Below are 24,109 nucleotides of genomic sequence, written 5' to 3' on the forward strand. Positions count from 1 at the left end.
GCCGGAAGACTAAGAGACAACTGTGGTCTAGAACAGACAGCCTTGCTTTGTGCCACTAACCCTGGCTTTAGGTGATTGGAGGAAATTCAGTGTCGCCCCATGAGCGGCTCAACTCAATTCAATCCAATTCATTTCAATTCACTTAATTAAATTAAAACAGCTTACTTGGTCGCTAACCGTGTATTGCTAGGATTAGGAACGTTCTGGGATTTCACTGGCCAACACAATAGCCATAACCCCACATGTGGATATTGGACCCTTGAAATATGGCTCGTCCAAATTGAGATGTGCTCTAAATATGAAATACCAGATTATGAAGATGTAGAATGCAAAAGAATGTAAAATAGCTCATGAATATTTTTTGTTCATACAGATTATAGGTTGAAATGATAATATTTTGGCAATATTACATTAAATAAAATACTAAAATTAATTTTCACCTATTTCTTTTTTTTAAATGAGGCTACTAGGAAAGTTTAAATTACATATATCGCTCACACATTTGTGGATTGCATTGTATTTCTGTTAGATAGAGCTGTTCTAGGGTATTTTGGTGGGGAGAAGAGATCACTACAAGTACCCAAGCAGTACTATAGGCTAGCAAATTTGGCCCTGTAGGACCTTCCTCAGGGACATCAAACCTAAACCACTCACACAAATTCCTTTGTTCTGAAAACAGGGAGAGGCTACTTGGGACCACAGCACCTGATTCTTCACCCCAACGCCACCTTCCTGAACCTCCTGCAATCGCCGGGAGTTAGCGTGATAAATACATTTCTCTTGTTGGTGCAAACAGATATTTACATGGAAATACTAAAAACAACCATAGATTTTATTCCTCATTTGGCCCTAAAAGACAGAATCTTCTCAAAAGTATTAAACACCTTTGAAAGTTAGTATGGTTTACTGTAGAAAGGACTAAATTAAAAACACTTGACAGATATTGCTAGTTAAGTCAGGAGCATGAAGTAGATTTGGCAGGATGCAGCCTGTGATGTTGGTGGTAATTGATGAAAACAAAAAAATGACATATTTGAAGTGGTATCTGTAGGCGGTACCTGGGAGTGACTGTGGTGCCCCCAAGAATGTGGAAATAAAGGAAATATAATTACCTTCTGAGAGCTCACTATGAAAGTTATGCAGACACCTAAAAAGCAGGGTCCCAAATTTACATGCCTATGGTGTCCATGTGGGTAATAGAAATGAGAAAATTTAGCCTAACTTCAGGACTGAGATTTAATTCCCCATTTATAGAAACAATCAGAATTCTGTTCAGCTAATCTGGGCCTAGCATTACCAAATCTGATTTTTAAAGAGATACTTAGATTTTTAAATGATGGTTACTAAATTTAGAAAAATTAACCACTTTGAGATATGAATCAAATTAACTCTGGTCTTAAAATCAACAAACAAATTTCCTTTGTTTTGCTGTATTTACTGAACCTTTGGATCACATTTTTAATGAAAATCTGACAACACTGAGAGAATTAAGTACCATTTACAGGCACTGACCATAAGCCAGACACTAAATCTTCTACCCCAGTGCAAGGTGGTTGTTAGGATGAGAGTTTAAATGACTCCCCGGGTCACAGAGCTAGTGCCACTACTGGGATTCCAACCTCCCTGCCTGTTTCCAGCGCCTCTGCTTTGTCACTCCAGGTACCTGGGAGCTGGTTAGGGTGCTGGTGAATGAAGAATTTCTAGGTCTCCCAGTGAGAGTGGATTTATATTGATGTACAACCTACTGGCCCTCTCTGTCCCTCCTCCCCACCAAACACCTGAGCCCAGGGCGAACATCTGGGTCACTATGGTAGTTGCATCTGTCCATGTAAAGTTGTCAACTGGAGTGCTGTCAATCCAACTCTGTGATTTTGGCTAATCCAAGTCCATCTCTGAGAGACGGATCTGCACACTGAACAATAAGTAATGGGTTTCTGAGCCTGGGAGACTGGCGGCCAGGTCAGGCAATGCTTGTTAGAAAACGTCCCTGGTGAGCCCTCTGGGAAACAGCGCCTGGTTTCTATCAACAATCCCACCTGTGTAATGACTTCAGCAGAATTCACAGTTTTCAGTAATTTACAATTTCTTTCTTTATAAATTTATATTCACAGAAAAAAAAGCTCGAATAAAGCTAGTTTCATTGTGGAAAAGAAGCCCAACCAAAGCAGCAAGTACAGCACTCTATTTAAGTGGCTTTAACTTGAGCTACATCACTACTCTGAACCCAGGAGTTACACGAATCTCTCCCTCAAGGTGTGGATACCTTTGCAAAAACGGCTTCTCTCCAGAAGCACCTTAACCTACTAAGGGCTTTATACTTATACTTTCACACGGAAAACGTGTCTTAAAACAATCACTTTCCAACGGAAATATCTGAACCCAACTGAAAAACCCAAACAGAGGCTATGGACAGGTTAAAATATGACAGGAGAAATCAAGAGACTTGTTAAAGGAAGCGGGAAAGTTTGTTCAAGTGGCCAAGGAAGTGGTCAAATACCATTGTGAATGAAAGTGGACAGAAGGTCAGCCTCAGCCTCCCCAAGAAAAACCACTGCAGTTCACCACCCGGCTGGCTGGAGAGCCCAAAGCAGACCTCTGTGTCGGAGAGGGTTTTGCCCACAAAAATGATTGCATCTTTTGAATGAGTTGTTCGGCTGCCTTAGTGGAGTCTAGTTGCTGCACAGATTCTGAACATTGTAGGTTCCTCTTCTCCTGATATATTTTATTCCTGGAAAGCATGTTATAGAAGTGAACTGACAGAGGCAGACTGAGAACACACTATGGAATTCAAGTCCAAGGTCATATTTATCCAATGACCATAGCAGAAGGCACTGCATGAACAGATGTAGGGAATTAACATAAGACATGGGATTCAGGGCTTGTCTAGACTATATATTGTGGAGGGTTGGCTGAGTGTCTAAGGAATTTACGAAGCCCTCTTTTACTACTGGTGGATCTTGACTTACTTTCCTTACTAGGCAACTAACTAAAATTAGGTCATCTGATATGAATTTGGAAATAGCTACAAGTCAGAATTTTACGATAGAGTATTTTTTTCACGTCATTAGAGATAGTAACCCTTGGCAACAAGAGATGATTTGTGGAAGAGGGAGAAGATAAAGTTCTCTGAGTTCTTTACCAAACCTTCAAACCAGACACTTTCTCTTTCTTTTTAACTTTTCTCAGAGGTCCCATGAAACCAAGAGCCAATTTATTTCTGTGGATTTTTGGAGAACTGGTACTGAGAGTACCATCTGAAGTCAAACTGTGTCAAGGGGATGGCAGTTAAGTCTAGATTCATAGAGTTTTGACTTAATGCCTCTTTTTCATTCCTTATTACATACCCGATATGTCTTCTAATTAAATTATTAAAGTATTAAACTATTTAAGCATCACATCTCCCTATGAGGTGGTATATCTCATTTAACAGGTGAAGAAACTTAGGCATAGATAAGTTATACAACTTACTCTAGATTAAAAAGCTAGTAAGTGCTCATGTTGGGATTAGAAACCAGGCACCTGCCCTCAAGTGCAGCTTCAAGACACTACATTGTCTCATGTTGGGCAAAGAACTTTTGGGGGATGAGTGTCCCAGAAGAACCAGAATTTAAATTCTGCCATGAAGTCAGGAGGGATGTGGGATCTCCTACATCCATACTGTCATTTGGCTGTAGCAGCGGGACCTGAAAGATGAACTCCTGAGAGTTGCTTTGCTTGAGTCTCTTGGTGAAGGACAAGGGGTTCCAGGAAGTTTTTGGAATTTATTCAATTTTAATATTTGATAATTAGCTCCCACACTCTCGCCTTTGCAGCTGGTGCTGTACAGTACGCGAAAGAGAGACAGAGGATTTCTAAGCACTCAGTGAAGGCACCATTCCTCACCATATTTCAAATTCCATATTGGTGCTGTTGACGTCCGGGTCGTCAAATGCGCAGGTCAGCAAGTGCTGGGATCCATCCACTTCCAGCTGACTGTAGCACGAGAATGAGTAGTCATCCATTTCTGCATCGTCAAAGTCTCCTGGGAAAGAACAAACCTACAGCTGTTAATGAAGCAAATAAGTGCATCTTTCTGAAATCTGGAGGGACTGATAAAATGGCAGCCTTCTGTGGTGGACATAAAGGAGTGATGATTGTTTATCTAAAGAAGGAAGGCTCAAAGACAAAGACAAGAAATAGAATTTCAAACAAACAAAATAACAAAACCAAAACAAAACTTAAGGAGCACAGATTTTTTTCTAATAGAAAAAAACTCATCACAATTAATAAATAGCCTCCTAAGATCTCTAAATATCTCTGCCATTGGGTTAGTGCATTGGAGGTCTAGAATGAGACACTGAACACACACTTTCTTTTAGATAAATGGGAATTTCTTTTGTTTGTATACATTTCAAATGAGATACTTTATTAGTTATGTGCTACCTAATCTAGACTTGGGCTTTATTACTAATCTTCATTTATTCCTTCCCAAGAATTTTTTTTTGAATGAAAGAAGGTGATAGCTAACTTGCATTCAGAAGTTCACTTTTTTAAAATGGTAGCTTTCCCTTGCCTGAATAGGCATCCTAACTAAAAGTACCATTGATTATCTCCATTGTGTGAATATTTATATAAGGCAACTTGTCTTAAGCTACTAACTGAGGCAAACATGATTAGGAAAAATTACATGACAGGACTCAGATCTGGTGGGCCTTCCCATGAATCTTTTTTTTTTTTTTTTTTTTTTTTTTTAATTTTTATTTATTTATTTATTTTTAATTTATGGCTATGTTGGGTCTTCGTTTCTGTGCGAGGGCTTTCACTAGTTGTGGCAAGTGGGGGTCACTCTTCATCGCTGTGCGCGGGCCTCTCACTATCGCGGCCTCTCTTGTTGCGGAGCACAGGCTCCAGACACGCAGGCTCAGTAATTGTGGCTCACGGGCCCAGCCGCTCCGCGGCATGTGGGATCCTCCCAGACCAGGGCTCGAACCCGTGTTCCCTGCATTAGCAGGCAGATTCTCAACCACTGCGCCACCAGGGAAGCCCCCCATGAATCTTATAGATACTATTTCTGTGCTTATACAACCTTCTTTTAGAGATACTGCATTTTCTAGACATTAGCAAAATTCTGGAAGTATGTGGGGAACCAGAATTTTTTTGCCACCACTTTTGGAAAGTATTGTCTGTCAGAGATAGTATTTGATTTCTTAAGCTGGGTTGAGGCCCTTAAGATTATATAGATATTTTGTGTGTATATTTTACAATATTTAATAGAGAAAACTATGTCAGCAAAATACTCCAACTGGGATCTGAGAAAATCCAGAGTAACCAAAGCCATTCTCAGGCTGAGTGTGAGCTATGATTGCTTCAAAGTCCAATGATACTAGAAATTACTTTGGCCCATTGATACTAGAAAATAGATGCTTTAAATAGGATAGACAATATACTAAAAATCAAACCCCAGTTGAGTGTCCTGTAGGCCATGGGATTACAAGCAGCATTCACTTTACTTCAATAACCCATTAGTTCTATGGGAAAGTTACTAAAACTGGTTGTGAGTGGATCAACCAGTTGAGAGAAAGGTTGGTCCAGTCAAAGTGACAAATCTCTAAAAGCCACATCTAGATAAGAGCTGTGTGCACTGCTCTTTCTGACTATACCTAGAATCCATCCGGCTCACAATTCTGCCACCAGCAAAGACTCATTATGTAATTTCAGAAGGGTATGGCCCTCTTATTAATGACAATTTTGAATAATGAGGGGCAGCCCACCATTTAGGGCTCGCATTTCAAAACATATTCATTCCTAATCTTACAGAGTGAATCTAGTCCCCTAATTGCTGGCACATTTCTTGATGGAATGGTTCTGTGTGGCTTTAGCCTGCCCTTATATGGCAGTACTCATGCTCTCTTAATGTTTTCTCTTCTTTAGAACTTCCACCAATCTTGTACAACAGAACCTACATTACTATTTGGATTCAGACATCTGTGGATCATCTTTGTCTCCAAAATTCTTCAACATACAATGTAAGCCAGAGAGAGCAGAGTCTAGCAGATGCCGGGTATTAACAGAACAAAGCACTCCCGCTATCCTTAGCCAACCAATCTGGCAAAGTGAGTTTGCTGTATATCCTTATACATTTTATAAAGCAGTGGCCACTTACAATAGCCAAGACATGGAAGCAACCTAAATGTCCATTGACAGATGAATGGATAAAGAAGAGGTGGTATACATATACAATGGAATATTACTCCACCATAAAAAAGAATGAAATAATGCCGTTTGCAGCAGCATGGATGGACCTAGAGGTTAAGTAAGTCAGACAGAGAAAGACAAATATCATACGATATTGTTTACATGTGGAATCTAAAAAATGATACAAATGAACTCATTTACAAAACAGAAATAAATTCACAGACATAGAAAACAAACTTATGGTTACCAAAGGGGGATAGTAGGAGGCGGGGGGAGATAAATGAGGAGTTTGGGATTAACATATACACACTACTATATATAAAGTAGGTAAATAACAAGGACCTACTGTAGAGCACAGGGGACTATACTCAATATCTGATAGTAATCTACAATGGAAAATAACCTGAAAAAGAAAATATATGTGTGTATATATATATATATATATATATATATGTATGTATAACTGAATCACTTTGCTGTACACTTGTAACTAACACAACATTGTAAGTTAACTATACTTCAATAAAAGAGAAAAAAAGCAGTGGTCATACAATTAAAATGGCCATGTTTTGACAAACAGCTCATTGGCTCTTTAGCAGGTGTTACTAAGCCAAGTTGCTTTGTATACAAGAAAAATTCTCCTCAATAACCTGCAAAATCGCATGGCATTTTACAAAGAGAATGCTATACCTGCTCTAAGCTTAGTTAAGCATCATATACACAGTGGTTAAGACCTCTGGCACCAGAGCTGAACAGATGTGGGTTAAAATCCTGGCTATTCTACTGTGTAGCTGTGGTCCTCCTTCAGGTTATTCGACCTTTCTAAGCTTCAGAGTTCTGATATTTAAATTCATGTTATCATGAGGAATCATTGAATAAAAGTATACAAAGACTTCTTAGAACACAGTAAGCACTCAATCAGGGTTAGCTACTTTATCACATTTTTTTGAGAAATAAGTAATGAAAAGGTAAAATAAGAATTCTAATTCTGAGAATACACACGAAGCATTTGGGGCTCCTTTGAAAAAGAGTTCTCTGTCAAAGGTGTTATTATGACTATGGCTTTGAAATTACATAGAGCTTTTAACAGTGAGTTAACCTATTATTTTTTAAAAGCTCATTATAAAAATTAGGTTTTTTGAACTATGTATTATAGACAAGGCAGTGTGGTTTAAAAGCTTCCTACTGAAAGGGCTTAGTTGATTAAAAGTATAAATGGTTTGGATTTTTAAAAAGTATCCCTTTCTTCTCTTGATCACTCTTGTGGTTATCAGAGAACTAACTTATCTTTCAACAGACCACAGTTGATTATTTTGAATTCCTGACACCCCAAACCAGGAAGTATTTTGATGTAATCATGTGGATGGGTGGTTACAAATCTCCTAAAAAACCCTGAAATTTAAAAAGTTGAAGTGAAAACTCAGCTTTCAATTAAAATTGTTAATTTCTTTTCAAAATAATATGACCAGCAGGGAGAAATAGAAGGGATATACTATACTCCAAAGAGTAAGATTTGTGTGTTACGTGCCAAGCGTCTATCTACAGACACAAGACAACATTTACCATGAAATAATCATCATTTCCCACAAAGTGATTCATTTATGGTCACACTGTGAAAAATGTCAACCTTCTGGCAAGTCCCTTAAAGAAAATATTCTAGGGATTTCTATCCTTAGAAATTAGGTGACTTAAGATATCCAAGTTGAGTCATTAGGCTGATGTGTTTGATATCTTCGTTAAGCAAATACTTTTTAAGTCTTAAAGTGAAAGCGTTTAATTTTCAGGAGCCATTTGGTGGTCCAAGTTTCCAGGTGGCTCCTCTGGACTACTTCACCTTTGTGTACGGTTCAGTTGTAATTACAATGGATTTACAAAGTAGGCAGCATCTGCCTCTAGATAATAAGTATTTTAAGGATCCCAAAGAGAATTATTATATGATGGTAAAATTGTTGACATGGAGACAGTTAAATATATTTCAATGAGAACTCGCTCAGATCTTAACCCTATTCAGTTATTCACTAAGAATACCACACAACTCTACCAAAACTAAAGTATTTTGAAGAAATTTTCAAATATTTATTAAATGTGTACTATGTTCTAGATGCTAGAGTAGGTGCTGAGGATATAGCAAAGGTAAGGGCAGACAAAGCTGTTGTTCCTAGATATTATTTTATCTTGAAAGTGAAGCTTTCAGAACCTTCTAAAAAGCTAAACAAAACAAAATGAGCTTCATTTCTTGACAAGGAAAAATTACCTTGAAGATTCTCCAACAAGCATGGGTGGTGTTCTCTGTGGGTGTTCTTTTTGTAAGAGCAGAGGCATTGACCAACATGTAAGATCTACATTGGGAGAGTCAAGTGCACCCCTTGACAATTCTAAGCCTTTACAAACCACTCACAGTGTTGTCCCCAGGCCCTCTGTCCTGGTGGTTAGAATGCACAAAACGACTGACTACATGGCAAGCCCTCAAACTCCCTTCTAACCCAGTGCCCCACTTCGGTCTGTTAGGGATCTGAGCAACCTGAAACAGATGCTAGAGATCATCTGAAATCCTAAAGAAAAGTTAGAAATGACTCACCATTCTCTGCATAGCCACTTTCTCCAGAAACGGCTTGAAGTAAATAGAAAACCATACCCAAGGCAATACCTAGAGGTGTCATTCTGAGAGAGAAAGAGAGGAGAGAGCAGGCGCGTGAGCCTATGTGTAGGGAGGAATGAATGAGAGAGAGAGAGAGGGCAACTTAAATCTACAGCTTTAGGGCTTTATACTTGTTTAACCACAGGGGGGAAGTATTGGGGGAAGTATAAACAGCCGAAAAGAAGACAAGTGCCAGAAACAGGAAGTGTGGGTAAAAGGAGTGTTGCTATAAGCAGAAGTGGAGGGAAGGAAGGGATGGAGCCTTTGAGATGCTTGTACCTCTTTGGTGTCCCTGGCAGCCCCCAAACGTACTGGGCTTGTTTCAGACTAAGGGGGTGGATTCAAATCCAGGTTTAAACTAGCTTAGGCCCGCTTTAAAAGAATCATGAGACAAAAATCTAAACTGACAAACTTATCCGTTGCATGTCTGGGGTGAGTTTTGCTTTAAAGAAAGATTCTGCACTTAATGAAGTCATTTACTGCAGGTATATTTTAAATTATCTACCTCTCATCTCAGAACATACATGCTAGAGAGCTCCACAAGCACAGTAACTATTCTGTTTTGTTCTTTGTGTATCCCTGGTGGTTACTGATGCCTCACCCGTCATAGTAGGCATTCAAGAATTATTTGTTTAATTTAGGAGTTGGCAAGCTATGGCCTAGGGGCCAAATTTGGCCTACCACTTGTTTTCGTAAGTAAAGTTCTGTTGAAACACGTCTGCTTTGGGGCTGCAAGAGCACAGTAAAGTCGCTGAGACAGAAACCGTACAGCACACAAAGTGTAAAATCTTCACCATCTAGCCCGTTACAGGAAAAGACCCCTTGTTTAAATAGTCTTCTCCATGTATGTAAAATAGGATTCTATTTGTGAAAATCTGATTGCCGCACTGCTTTGCAGCAACATACGGTACATGCAGACCACACTGGTACCTACCTATATGGGGCAGAAGCCTGAGACAATGACAGAGGTCACTCAGACTCTCCTTAAACTAGTTTGTCCATCAAAATTGTCCCCAACATGGCCTCATGGTTAAAGTAGTGATATTTGTTAAGCCTGGCTGACTTTTTAGTAATTGTTGGATGTTCCCCCTTAAACCATCATTCACGTTTGAAGGCACAGGTAGACAGCAGTTCTGTCATCAACACACAGACAGTGCTCCTGAAGGGCATACCTCTTCTGCTCATGTCTTCTCACGGATAATCTAGCCTGGATTCTGGCCATGAAGCACCACTGTCTTGATTCACCTTGGCTCTTTTAGAAAGAAGCCACGAGACTAGGATTATAAGGTAAGTACAGAGATGCTGAGTAGACAGTGACTTTTGAACTTCTGTTCAATTCACTGTTATTGGGTAAAATCGGTCCTATGGGCTTGTAAAAATGGCTATAGTAACCAAGATGAACAACATCTCCCCAAGTGTAAAACAGAGAGTCTTTGAAAGCTGCATAAGTTAGCTTGTCATCGTTACAGTTACTGTGACAATCTCATAAGATGAGAAAAGAGGAGGTGGGACATTTGTATCAGCCCCTGGAAGCCCCTCTTCAGGGTTGAGGTAGATCCGTGACAGATACGGGATGCCCTGTTTATAGTCACACTCTGGAATACAAGCTCAAGGAACATTTCAGAGCAAGAAGCCAACTGAATGGGACATAATCTACCTCCTCCACCTGCTGCATCTTTCACACATCTTCCAAACCAAAGAAACGGTGACAATTTTGTGCCTCAAATAATAATTTGTGTTCTCGTCTCTGATTTTGTTTTGAATGCTCAGTTAGAAAATCATAAGCCTGATTCACAAAAATTAGTGTGTTTTGCGTCTTGAGCTGAATGTCCTTTCAAGAAAGCTCTAATTATAAATTTCCATGAACAAGTGTTCAAAGAGAAATCACAAATCATATCCATCCACCAACACAGACCCCTTGAACTGCTTACAGACTGTCACTCCACGGGTGAGTAACTGGGTCATGTCTCTTTAAATTCTCTTGTTTATCATTTAAGTGGACTATCATTTTGATTGTATCTCTTTCCTTTAGTTGTGAAGACGTAAAAGAACAAAGCCAAGACACAATATTTTGGTACAGCATGTGCTAGTTTGCTCAGGGGATTTCCACGGGTGTACTTACTCTCTTTGGGTGGGGCTGGAGTTGCTGAAGGACCTCAGAGAGAAACCTAGATTAGGTGTGGGGCGCTCAAAGAAATGAGAAGCCTCCTTCGTCCTTCTAGACATTCTGGGGAAGCAGTGGTACCTTCTCTACTTTCTCTACCCAGATCTTTGGAAGCTTAGAAAAGCTGAGGAGGAACTGCCTTACTCCACCTACCCCCGCAAACGGAGACATTTACTATATTGCCTTGTCATTATTGGCTACGGGAGAAGGGAGAGTGGAGAGATGAGAACAGCAGATGTGGAAAGATGCTCAAGGCACCTGAACCTCCAACTGTGGAATCAGGATCTGAGCAAAAAGCAGTCTTTGATGGGGCAACTTGATCGGAGCTTACATTTTCTCCTCTTCTCTCATCATTTCTTCTCATCGCTATCTTTCTCTTCTTTCTGATGTTGTCTTCCTTTAGCTTCTGGAGTTCCTATGATGTGGTGAATCATAGCAAAGGCATTTTATTATTTCTCATATACAAAGAGAACAGAGTGACCTTGTAAGACTCCCAGGATCAGTTGATCCCATCTCTCCTTTCTTCCTTTTTTTGTGATCCTTTGGACCACTTGTGAAGCTGACAAAGCACACAAAGAAGATTTTCTTTTATTTTCATACTGTAATAAGTTACGTGCCCTCTGTGTATAACCGATTAGAGTCCTAAAGAGCTCAGAGAACTGACCTTCTAGCAAGATTTGAAATTCTGTAATGTTTGAGTTGGAGGACTGTGTACACTCTTTGATTGTTTCTTGTTTGTTCACTTGGTAAAAGTCCCCCCCAGGAAGTCCCATGTTTTCTCTTTTTCCCCAGTCAATAAGGACAAAGATATTGCTGAGCAAATTCAGGCTGAGAGCTTAACTTATTGCTAATCTTCACTATCTCGACTCTTCTCTTAGGAAGAGAAATTTTATTTCCATCCTTGACGGAAATTATAGAGTTAGTGGGATAGACACCAATGTGTTGCCTCTTTCAACACCCTTGGGAAACAAACTGTTTCAAAAGCAAAAGTATTTCTCTGAGTCAGTTTTTAGATGAATCTTATAAAATAGCCCCAAGCATTTAGTAATTTATCCTAAATGAGAAAGATGTAAAAGTCACTCACCTTGAGATTGAATATTAAAGGAAAATAAAGTGAAAACACAGCAACAGTAGTAATAATAGGCAGTATGTTACTATAGGAATATACTGGGCAAAATCCGACGCTGGAAAAAATACTCAAAAAGTCCCAAAATACATTTGAAATCTGTATTAGCTTCCCCTCTGCCCACTGTCACTTACCTTTTAAAATTAAAGATTAGATTTTACCCGTAAGAGGGAAAGCAATCATTGGCCCTGCCTTCTGCCAGAAAAGAGAAACCCAGGTGAGCTCAGTGGAGTGACTGGGGACCCCTGAGCGCTATGGGAATAGAGAAATAAAAACACCCAAGGGTGTCAGGTAGATGAAGAAGGCTGCGGGGAAATCTAACTTTGCCCTAGTCCTAAGTCATTCGTCTTTAGCATTTTATCAGTGTGTGCTGAGTCAGGCCCCAGGCTTCTAAGGGGGAGTCCCAGCATTGTGAAGTTTCATTTCCAGGAGCACAATATTTTCCTTGTTGTGGCTCTTCTTTCATTTCCCTTTCCTCCTTACCCCACGTCTTCAGCCTCATGACTTGCTGTTGCTTGTGTTTCTTCTGGGCAGAGTTTGACATGCCAGAGCTGTTTTGTCTTTACAAGATTTTAGTCTCTGTCTTTGGAGGCAACAAATATGGAATATTTGAGAATCAACTGGTCACTCTTTGCTAAAGACATTTCTGCCAGAAAGTGAATAGTTTGATGCCAGGACATGCCCACATTTTGATAAAAATGTGATCACGAGTGCCGATCCTTCGGGAAAGTGGCACGCCTTCTGGCCATGGCTGCAGACCCCGGAGCTTCTGCGGGCATCTGGCAGGACATGGGTCTACCTACAGCACATGGTTTCTCTTCAGGTCCTTCCTGAGACGGTCCATGGCAGGCTCCTGCTCATAACTGTCAGACACCGTGTCCTACTGTGCTATGGAGAAAAATCTGGATTGACACCATCCTAGACTGTGGCCCATGGCCCTGCACAGATTTCTTCGCCTTGGGGTGAGCTCCTACCCTCCCACAGAACACTTTCTGAAGGACTGCCATGCTGATTGCATCCAAACCCAACTGGGAATTGGGTGGTGTTTTCCCAAGAACTGGGAAAATTGGCAAGAGCCCTCAATTCTACATCTTATGCTTCCCCTGCCCTCTTAGATCCCAGCAGCTCCAAGAACAGCATTGGCATCCTCTGATGACCCAAGTGGAATATGCAAAGTCCATGTGAAAAGTGACCCTGACTGATACAGTTCATGGAATTGCCACAGAGAGGCAGCGTGGTTCCCATACGATTTGACTCTGGGCCAAGTTTTTAAGATACAATTGTCACTTCCAGAAACTTTTCAAGAAAGTACTTCCTATTTTGGCTTACCCACATGTAAGCCTTTATGCTTGTTCCTTACCAGCCTCAGGAGACTTTGGAATGGGCTATAACATGTTTTCATGGTTTTTGTATGTATTACTTGGGCCATGCTGCTGAAACAAGGAGGCCCAGAAATACAGTGGCTCTAAGACAGATGCAAATTTATTACTCTTTCATAGTGGATGATCCTTGGCAGGTAGGCAGTTCCACGAGTTCATTAGTTAGGAACCCAGCCCACTCTTTTATTTCCTGGGATGTTGCTTGTGTCTACAGATTTGAGGTTAGTTTACCAGCACCATGATCCCACTCCAGCCCTTGGGAAGTAGAGACAACAAGTAAGTGAAGAGAAATCAGTTTCCTTTTTAAGGACATGATCTGAGAGTTGCATATATCAATCACTTCTCTTATCCTGTTGGCCACAAAATAGTCACCATCTTTAGCTGCAAAGGAAAAAGGAAAAGGTAATCTGCAAAGGGGTAACTATGTCCCCAAATAAAACTAGAGGTTCTATTAGTAAAAGGAAGAAGGGAAGAATGAATGTTGGGGAGAACAAGTAGCCTCTGCAAGAGCTGTACACTCAGTAGTTTTGCAAAATTGTGCTCGAGGAAGAACACAGGTAGTAGTATCTCTCTCCACCTGTAGGAGGGGAGAGTAGGCATTCCATCTTGGGATTAAAGTATTTGAAATGACCTATCAGGAGAGTGGCCCTAAATCTGGGCAGGGCAGAGCTGGCACTTGGCCACTGGGGAAGTAAGACTTTTAAGGCTTATATCAGGGCCATTTTCTCTGATCTCCAATCTCTGATCCCAAGAGGCTTTAAAGAGAATCAAAAGTCTAAAGCCAGGGTTCCAAATCTGTGTACTCCATCTGCGAATCTCCTGAAACTTTAAGCAATATATAGGGGTAAAATGTCCTTTTCCTTTGTTAGAATCTCAAAAGGGTCAGTGATTCAAAAATTTAAATTCCCACACATTGACCCAGAGGGGGATACCATGCCAAAGCAGTTGACTTTTCATCATGGGTCCTCTGGACTTTGAGAGACCGGGCAGCTGTGTCTGAGACTCTTGATTTGGGTTTCTGTGTATTGAGACACTGCAGGATCTTGGCCAGTTCTCTCCCCTCAGTCTTGGCAGGTGAGGGGAGGTATGTCCAACAGTGCAACTCACGCATTGAGCACGTGGGCTGGTCCTACCTTCCCTACTCAGGAGCAGATGGCAGAAGGCAGCCCTTTCTTATTCCAGCCCTGAGACAGGAGGGAGGTTGGTCTTGTTCCTGGGGAGACTTCTCACCATTTTCTCCTTTGTAAACACTGCTTGTGCCTTTCCCAAAGCAACTCTCTTCCTCTCTACAAACGACGTAGTCTATTCCTTAACTCTGACCGAGTTGTGTGTTTTCTTAGCTAAACTCTCTTCCACTGCTGGAAGCAGAGAGGATGGGATTTCTTTCTGCTAAATGTAGAATAATAAAGGTGCAGGGGCAGGCAGGGAACTTTAGACTTTATACCAGTGCACATCTTGTACTTGTTTTTTCACTCAAAGGACTCAGTTTTTCCAGTTCCTTATGGGAATCTGAATTTTGCCTACCCTGATCATTTTACAGTGTCTCCCCCAAAGGAAAAAAATCTATTTTAAGTAACATATCAGGTCATTCTGGGCAGTGTTTTATGCCCAAGTTTCCAGCGTGTCCTTCATAAAGGCCTTCATAAGGATGTGGGAAGGAAGAGAAGGAGGCTGAGCCAGGATGCTATGGGACTAGCCCCAGCATGGTGGTGTTTTGGAAATATTAATCACTGTTCCTCCCTACCCCGGCCCATGGGTTTTACTTCCCTTTTTTTTTTTTTTTTTTCTCTTCTTATCCCCTGCTCCTCATGCAAGAGCCAGGCATTCTGAACTCTTGGGGAAGAAAGATGCCAGTTGAAAACACCAAAGAGAAGAATCTCTTCCAGGCTTTTGAATTTCAAAATCCTGAGCCTTGGAGGTAGTTAAAGAGAAGAGTGGCATAAATAGGGTCACAGAAGAAAGGATTATCAACTTCTCTGGCCCCGAAAATACCATTCCGTCCATCCCTCAGACTAGAAAAGGATTCATATTGGGGGAGAAGTGAAGAGCGAGAAGGATGGGAAAAGAGGGCAGGTTCCCAGGCTATGAGGGAGCAATTGGAGGAAATCAGGTGGAAAGTGATGGAGCCCAGAGCTGCAAAGCATCCACCAATACCTAGGGCCTCCTTGCAAGGTGAACCAGAGCCCCATCTCTCCACTCTGGGGTCCCCCACACACCGCATAACTCAGAGCTCCGCCATATGTCCTTCCCATGGGGCCAGTGAGGACTTCACTTCAACACAGCCATCAAATTCCCCTCCGACTGCCCAATAAGGACAATGCTCTAAGATGGTCTGGCTTTTCCCCCAAAAAAGTTTCAGGTAATTGCAAAGTCCCAAGAAGAAGAAAAGTACAGCCTTGGATATTCAGAAGAGGCTGGAAATAGGGAAATGAAAATCCTGTTCTTTTATCCTCACCATGGACCTGAAGGAAACAAAATGAGAGTACTCTGGGTCAGAATGGTAACTTTCCTCCTGCACAAAAACCTGTTTTATAGTGTAGTTATCTGTGTAGGATTTTGTTTGAAAAATAAAGGAGTTATGCTGCTTCAAATTTTTCAATCTCTGAATTCTAGTGAATAGCGATGGTCTCAGAATCACACTTGAGTTCCAATTCTGTCCCTGCCAGTGCCGCTCACCTGCACTTGCCTAATCTGCAAAATGGGGCAATAGTATTTAATTCTGAGGGTCACTCTGTGGTTGAAGTACATGGTTCAGTGCCTGTCACACAGGTATTTAGTGCACATAAGTTTTCTCCACCATCTGCTTTCATCAAGAGGGTAACAAATGTGGCATATGATATTGTAAAAGGTTAAACCACATGTCTCCCCTCCCATTAACTTTTACCCCTTCCTCCAGCAGGTTTCTAACACCCCAAGTGAAAATTGTGATACTAGGAATCAGAGACTTTAAATTCCTGATTTTCTATTTCAAAAGCCACACTCCATAAGACAGGAAAGATTTGGAACAATTGTTTGCCAGATCAGACACTTCTCCCTTCCCTCCCTCATCCTGAGCCAATCCAGATCTCTCTCTCTCTCTCTCTCTCAACTAAATAAAGAGAATCTAACTGGAAAAGGGGAGGAAAACAGTGGAAAACAGAGACTTGAGTGCTGATGAACACTTATGAGAAATGTAGACTCATAAAGGGGCAGGGGCAGGTAGGGAGCCCAGGATCCTAACACCTCCCCGCAGTGGGCTGTAAATCCAAGGAGAAGGAGAAGGTCCCTGGAGAGGCTTGGGGCATTCACGAGTAGAGGGAACCTATGTTCCACTTCTCACTTGCATGCTGGGAGGTGACCAACCCCACGGGTTTCCCTAAACCACTAGGGCACTGGAGAGCAGAGTAGAGATGTCTGCCAAGGGTACCAATGCAGAAAGGCTTGAGCTAATCTCAGAGTCTCTGTGTGTCCCAAAGCCCCAGGGAGAAGCCTGAGGTTTCTCTCAGCATTTCTGACAGCTGTGCAGATATGACACAGATGCTCTGGGGTGAAGGACTATTGTCAACAGATTTCACATGCATGGAGATGTTGGGGGCTGGGTAGCACCTCGGATACCTCAGCAGATGACATTGTAGAGAGATAATGTGCATGATGTCTGGGTAAAATGACATTCCAAAAGATGCCAGAAAGGGGGAAAAGCACTTTTGGAGAACCATGGGCTCAAGGGCTACTCGCCTGATGACATGACATCACAAAACCATCACTCATGTCAAACCCCAGACAAAACTAAAAGTCAACCATATAAGAAGAGCAAGGAAAGGAGAAGATCCCGAATGAATTAATGTAGCTGAACAGTAGAACTTCAAAACTGGAAGTGGGGCTGTGTGTTTAGGAGACTCTGCATGGATCCCCTCTTACTAAAGAGAAGTAAAGTAAAGCAAGCCCAAGTTTAAATGCCTGCCTAAAGCATCGGCTTCAGAGGTCACAGGGCAGTTTTATAGGTGGAGTTCTTCTAATTGCTGCAGGTAGATGCGTTTGGATGTTACCTAAAATTGGTTTGGTTCTGTGAGAGCTTCTAGAAAACAAGAGATTCCCGATGAGCTCTGTTGAGCCTTGGATGTCCTTCCCTTTCTACTGCAACTTATCTTTGTTTCTGTCCACATGGAGATTGCGCTATTTTTCCGACATCAAAGAATGCTTTGATGTTCAAGAGATGTGATCCTTTATTTTTGGAACTCAGTTTTGTTTTTACCTTGAGTCCCTAGTCTACCAACAGTGAAAAATTTGACCTTGCCAATTCAGAATAAAATTCATATGTTTAAATGATAGTTGGGTCCCATGCTTAACTATGGTTTGAGTTTCCGGAGATGGTTGTATGTAAAGAAAAGTAAATCTTGTGGAAGACACTAGAATAGATTCTTTTAAAGCATGGAGAAGATCTCTAGGTTTCTCCAAATTCCCAAGAGGTCTGTGACCTCAAGGATGTTAAGAACAAGTGCTTGTCTGGCTTAAAGTGGGAGGTGGGAGGTTGGACACAAAAAGGTCAGGTCAAGGGGTCAGCTTCCACTGTTGCTTCTGACTCCCTGACTCTAGAATGGGGGTCCCCAACCCCCGGGCCTCAGACCGGTACCGGTCCCCATCACGCCCCATCACTCACATTACCGCCTGAACCATTACCACCCCACCGTCGGTGGAAAAATTGTCTTCCACGAAACCTGTCCCTGGTGCCAAAAAGGTTGGGGACCACGTCGCTCTAGAATCTCCTTTTCTAGTGGTTCTCAATCCTGGCTGAGCATCAGACTCACCTGTGGCACATGTAAGACTTAGCCTGCCCAGTCTTATCTTAGATTTGCAGCCTCAACATCTGCTAGGGTGGGGCTGGGGAGTCCACTGGAGATTCTGGATGTAGGAATGATGGAGAACCACTGCCTTTCTCTTTCTCTGCCAGCTCCTTCCAACAGGCTGAGCTGGTTGCAGCTTTGACTGCTGACCCTGAATGCTAGTACTTCTGGCCCCTCCTTATCCTCAATACATGCTGCTAATCTCTTTCTCACAGTTTAGTGGAACTGAAATTTTGAAAAGGGATCTTAAGAAATTTTTTAAAAACAGGAGTTTAGGGAGCATATCTTTCTTTTCCCTGTTTAGATTTCCTAATGAAGTCTAATGAGCAATTGACTAACAGCCACTCAACTCAAGTTGCTTTCCCATGCCTCTATCGATCCTGACTGGCAAACATTACCTCAAAACCCCCATTGTCCTTGAAGGTCATTCCTACCTGCTTTCATTTCCTCTGGGAATGGCCAAAACTCTCCCCACTCCACTCCCAAATAAATTCCATCTAAAGAAGAATTAGGACAGCTATATCCTCTCAGTGTTCCTGAATACCTGAGCCCCTAGGCCAGTGATGCAGGGCTGGTCCCCACCATCCTGGCTGCTGTGCTGTCCTGCTCTTTCCTCCATTCCGTGTCACATGTATCATTGTTCTCACATGCAACATTGTCATAGGCATGAGACAAGGAGAGAAGGCCCTCTCTGAATCAGGACTTCCAACTAAGTTAGCCTGCCTAACTTGGTAACTTCTCTAGAGACAGTCATAGAAACTCCTCCACAGCTTAGTTGGAGAACATGTGAGTGTTCCTCACTGCTTATCATTATCTGTATACTCTCACCCCTATCATCCAAGCCCTTCCATCACCTCTCATCACCCCTAACCCTCACTCCAGGCCAGGCTAGTGGCAGCCTTTGGATCTCTTACTGAAAAGTCTTATTGAGGGAGTCTCAGAATATAACAGCTGTCCCAAAGTTCTCACCATTTCTCTAGGCAGAATTCTACCATATACAAAATGAAAAAGAACCTCATTCTTTTGCATATGTATATACCATCTTTGGAAAGGCTATTTGTTGAAAAGACTATTCTTTCTCCTTTCATTTGTCTTGGCATTCTTGCCTGAAATCAATTAACCATAAATACTGTATAAGGTTATTTTCCATGGCCAGTACTACATTGTTTTTATTACTGTAGCTATGTGGTAAGTTTTGAAATCAGGAAGTATGAGTCCTCTAGTTGTGTTCTTTTTTTTCATTGTTTTGGCTATTCTGGGACACTTGCATTTCCATATGAATTTTAGGGTCCACTTCAGCTTGCCAATTTCTACAAATAAGGAGGCTGAAATCTGATAGGATTAAGCTGACTAAACATCTACTTGGGGAGTATTGACATCTTCACAATATTAAGTCTTCCAATACGTTAATAAAAGGTGTTTTTCCATTTTAAGGTTTTTATTAATTTCTTTCAACAATGTTTTGTAGTTTTCAGTGTAAAAGTCTTACACTCTTTTTTTGTTGTTTTTATTCCAGAGTCTTTTAATCTCTTTGATGGTCTTGTAAATGGACTTGTCTTCTTAATTTCCTTTTCATATTGTTAATTGCTTGTATAAAAATACAATTGCTGGAAGGGTAAACTGGGACAAAGTGAGAGAGTGGCATGGACATATATACACTACCAAATGTAAAATAGATAGCTAGTGGGAAGCAGCCGCATAGCACAGGGAGATCAGCTTGGTGCTTTGTGACCACTTAGAGGGGTGGGATAGGGAGGGTGGGAGGGAGGGAGATGCAAGAAGAAAGAGATATGGGGACATATGTATATGTATAATTGATTCACTTTGTTATAAAGCAGAAACTAATACACCATTGTAAAGCAATTATACTCCAATAAAGTTGTTAAAAAAATACAATTGCTTTCAGAATATTGATTGAATATCCTGCAATCTTTGTGATCTCATTAGCTCTTATAGTTATTCTTTTCTTGTGGATTTCTAAGGATTTTCTACATACAAAATCATGTCATTTGTGAATAGATGGTTTTACTTTTCTCTTTCCAATCTGAAACACTTTTATTTCTTTTACTTGACTAATTGCCTTGGTTAGAATCTCCAGTACAATGCTGAATAGAACTGGAGAGAGTGGACATCCTTGTCTTCCTGATCACAGGAGAAAAGCATTCGGTCTTTCATAATTAAACATGACATTAGCTATGGCTTTTTCTTAGATAACCTTTATCAGGTTGACTAGTTTCCTTCTGAGTCCTACTGTGTTGAGTATTTTAATCATGAAAGCATGTCGTGTTTTGTCAAATGCTTTTTCTGAATCTATTGAAGTGATTATGTGTTTTGTCCTTTATTTTACTAATATGATATATTACTTTTATTAATTTTCAGATGTTAAACCAAACTTCCATTCCTTGATTATGGCCTAATTATATTGCTGGATTCAAGTTTGCTAGTATTTTGCTGAGGATTTTTGCATATATATTCATACTGAACATTGTCTGTAGTTTTCTTGCAATGTCTTTGGTTTTGGTATAGGGTAATATTGGCATCAGACAATAAATTGAAAAGTCTTCCATCCTCTTCTATTTTTTGGAATAATTTGTGAAGAATTATCATTCAATCTTTAAATGTTTGGTGGAATTTATCAGTGAAACCATTTAAGCCTGGGCTTTTCATTGTGGGAAGTTTTAAAATTACTAATTCAGTCTCTTTATTTGTTTAGGGTTATTCAGATTTTCTATTTCTTCTTGAGTCAGTTTTGGTAGTTTACATATTTCTAGGATTTTGTCCACCATCAAGGTTATCTAATTTATTGGCATACAGTTGTTTATTGTATTTCCTTATAAGTCTTTTGTTATTGTAAGATCAATAGTGATGTCTCCTCTTCCATTACTGATTTTAATAATTGGAGTCTTCACTCTTTTTTTCTTGGTCTAGTTAAAAGTCTGTGTAAATTTCACTGGTCTTGTCAAATGTGTTTCTAATTTATCATGAGTGTAAATATTTTAAGCGAATAGTTGAGAGGAGCAAAGAGGGGAGGGCAATATCTCCATGAGAATATCCCATAAAGTCCCATTCTGGTATCTAATTAGGGAAAGTATTACTAACAAGAGAGTCATATTTTAATATTCTAGTCTGATTAGCTAGAATCACAGCACAAATAGAGGAAGAGATGAATCATAGTTCCGATGATGTGATTTGAAAAATTATATATTGTTCAGGGGACTCCAGTGAGATTGGGATCTCTCTTTTCACATTAAGTAATAAACTCACAGATAGGAACAGGGGACAGTGATCTCTCTTCTTTGAAACTGCATTTTATTTCATGGTAGCTACAAGCGTGGTGGAAAGCATATTGAAAAAATAGGACACTGAGGTGTTCTCTTTGGGTCTGAGAAATTGGACAAGATTGGTGTGCAGCTGAAGGAATGGTGGCTGGCTCTCCAGGCGCTTGGTCCAAGACACGGTGACCACGTGCGGCTGAGAACCAGGTGTTAGTGTTGGTGGACAGGTGACTTGCTCTGTTTTCCTTAAGGAAAGAAATGGCTGTTGTATGTATGTGGGGAGAAACATGGGCGTGGATGTGGAGAACTTGAGCAGCCAGAGAAGAGAAGGGGATGGGGGATGAATGACAGAGAGAGATACACTGGGCTGATGTGACAACTGCCGTATGGCGTAAAACTCTGGATAAACTGAGAGTCTTAGGCTATGTTATGGTGTGTTGTAACATATGATAGCTCTGCTCCAAATTCTCAAGAAATCTGCAGTAAAATTATATTGGCTATCAATGCCTTTACTCTGTGTGTGTGTGTGTGTGTGTGTGTGTGTGTGTTTGAGGTGACTAGTTTCAGACTGGCTGTTTGGCAGGAGCAAGGTTATGAAAGGTATTTGATGGCTTTCACAGAGCTCTAGGCCTCTGTGGAGGTCCTCAGGGGACACGGAGAAAGGGTGGCAACAGCACTACCTGCTTCCTCTATAATTAGTCCAGGTCCCTTGATAATTTTTTGATATATTGCAACTCTTTTTAAAATTTTCCTTTGAAGAGAAAATTTCACTCTTAAGAGCTTTTGACTGAAAAACAAGGAACTAGATGATCTCCAAAGTCATTGCTGTAGAGTTACAGAATAAATGTGAATACACTGAAGAAAGAAATCAGAAGATACATCTGAGCTTTTAATTTTCTAGCAGTTTTGTTATCAGCAATAGTAAAGGAGAAACAGATGGGGGGCAGTGAACACTCAAGAGTGACAATTTAAATTCTTAAAAAGGCTAAGTTTATTTCTGCAACTTATTTATCCTGTCCCTCTACTTTGAACTCTCTTCTTTGTCTAATTGAAGATTTGGCACTGCTCCCTTTACATTTCCTCTTGTTATTTGACATGAAATGCAGGAGGTACAGCAGTATCAGTAACTGATAAACTGATCCAAGAAGGCAAAACTCGGCTGTCCTCTCTTCTTTTGATTATAGTGTTTAGTACATTCTATCCTAGATGTGTGCAAAGAGGGAGAACAGACAGTAATAACAGCATTGATAACAGACACTTCCCATAACTAACCCTTTAGATTAACCAATGGTCTCTGTCTGCTCTGTAAACATAAACTTAGGGCACACTGACCATCCCAGGTGCTCTGACCAGTAGAGCTGTTTATTTACCGAAGATAAATTGTATTTGCCACATTGTTTGTGCCAGATGTACTTATCGTAATTACACACGTTAGTTACACACTACATGAACTGATGAACTATTAATACAATATACAAATTGTTATTTCTATGAAGACACATTTGAATTGTCAACCACAAATTGGCACTTGCCATCTACCTCTATAAGGATTACATCAAGAGCCGCTGTAGCTGCTGACCTTCAACATCCCTTGAAAGGAGTTCAGGGTGGAGAATAGGAATGAGGCACTCTGTGCTCTGGGAAAAATTAGCAGAACAGGTCTTCAGATAGTTAGATATTTTCAGGAGAAGATTTTATGAGCCCAATTCTTGCATCTCTTAGTAGCTAGAAAAGCACTAGAATTCTTCATGGTGACATCTGCTCCTTGTGACTAGCAGTAACTTTCTTCAAAAACTATGTACTTGATTGCATGCACTCCCCCTTCACCAAAATCACATATATACTGACCTTCCCCCCTACCTATTTGGAGCAGTTTCTCAGAGCTATCTGAAATGCTGTCTCCCGGCCTATAGTTGTCATTTTGCCCTAAATAAAACTTAACTCACAACTCTCATGTTGTGCATTTTTTTTCAGTCAACAGAGTTATTCAAAAAAAAGTTGATTCATTCATTGCATTGAAATATTTCAATCAAATTAGGTGTAGGACAAATGTTAATGATTGTAAGGAAAAAATCATAAACATCTAAACACATTCTTTACTCAGTTTCACAAGTATCATTAGCTTATTAGTCCATTTAAAAGAAATATAAACTGGAAATTATTGGATGAAGCCTTGGGAGTGTACATGGGAAACAACACCAAACTCCAATAAGAGAATCTATACCAAAAAAAAAAAAAAAAAAACCCGAAAACCCTTAGTCTTATATCAAGATATTGGTAACTGAATTCACATTAACTTTTTTTTAGTAAAAAACAAAAAAAAATTAGGTTATGAGTTTTAAATGATTTTACTCTTTATTCTATTATTTTTGAAATCAGGCAGGACCCTGGGGGCCCTCTTGGGTACAAATCCTTTCCTTGTCTTGTTTCTTTTTTGTAGGAAATAGGCTTCATACAACCTCTGAGACCTTCCCTGAGTTTCAAAGGGCAGATTCAAACAGTTTCTAATTAGGGAACTGAGGGGATGCAGAAA

The 24,109-nt window shown here is 40.5% G+C and overlaps 1 protein-coding gene across 1 annotated transcript in view; it reads right to left on the reverse strand.

The window, feature by feature from the left end:
• IL7R (interleukin 7 receptor) overlaps positions 1 to 20,097 on the reverse strand; it is a 45,854-nt gene extending 25,757 nt beyond the window's left edge. Inside the window, exons 1-2 of the mRNA XM_082453819.1 lie at positions 8,753 to 20,097; positions 3,883 to 4,021 (exon numbers count right to left, since the gene is read on the reverse strand). Of these exons, the coding sequence (XP_082309945.1) occupies positions 3,883 to 4,021; positions 8,753 to 8,834 (221 nt within the window). The 5' untranslated portion in view covers positions 8,835 to 20,097. The remainder of the gene's footprint in view (positions 1 to 3,882; positions 4,022 to 8,752) is intronic.
• Positions 20,098 to 24,109: the final 4,012 nt, after the last annotated feature.

The sequence above is a fragment of the Balaenoptera physalus genome (assembly GCF_965194825.1).
Source record: "Balaenoptera physalus genome assembly, chromosome: 3".
Lineage (NCBI taxonomy): Eukaryota > Metazoa > Chordata > Mammalia > Artiodactyla > Balaenopteridae > Balaenoptera > Balaenoptera physalus.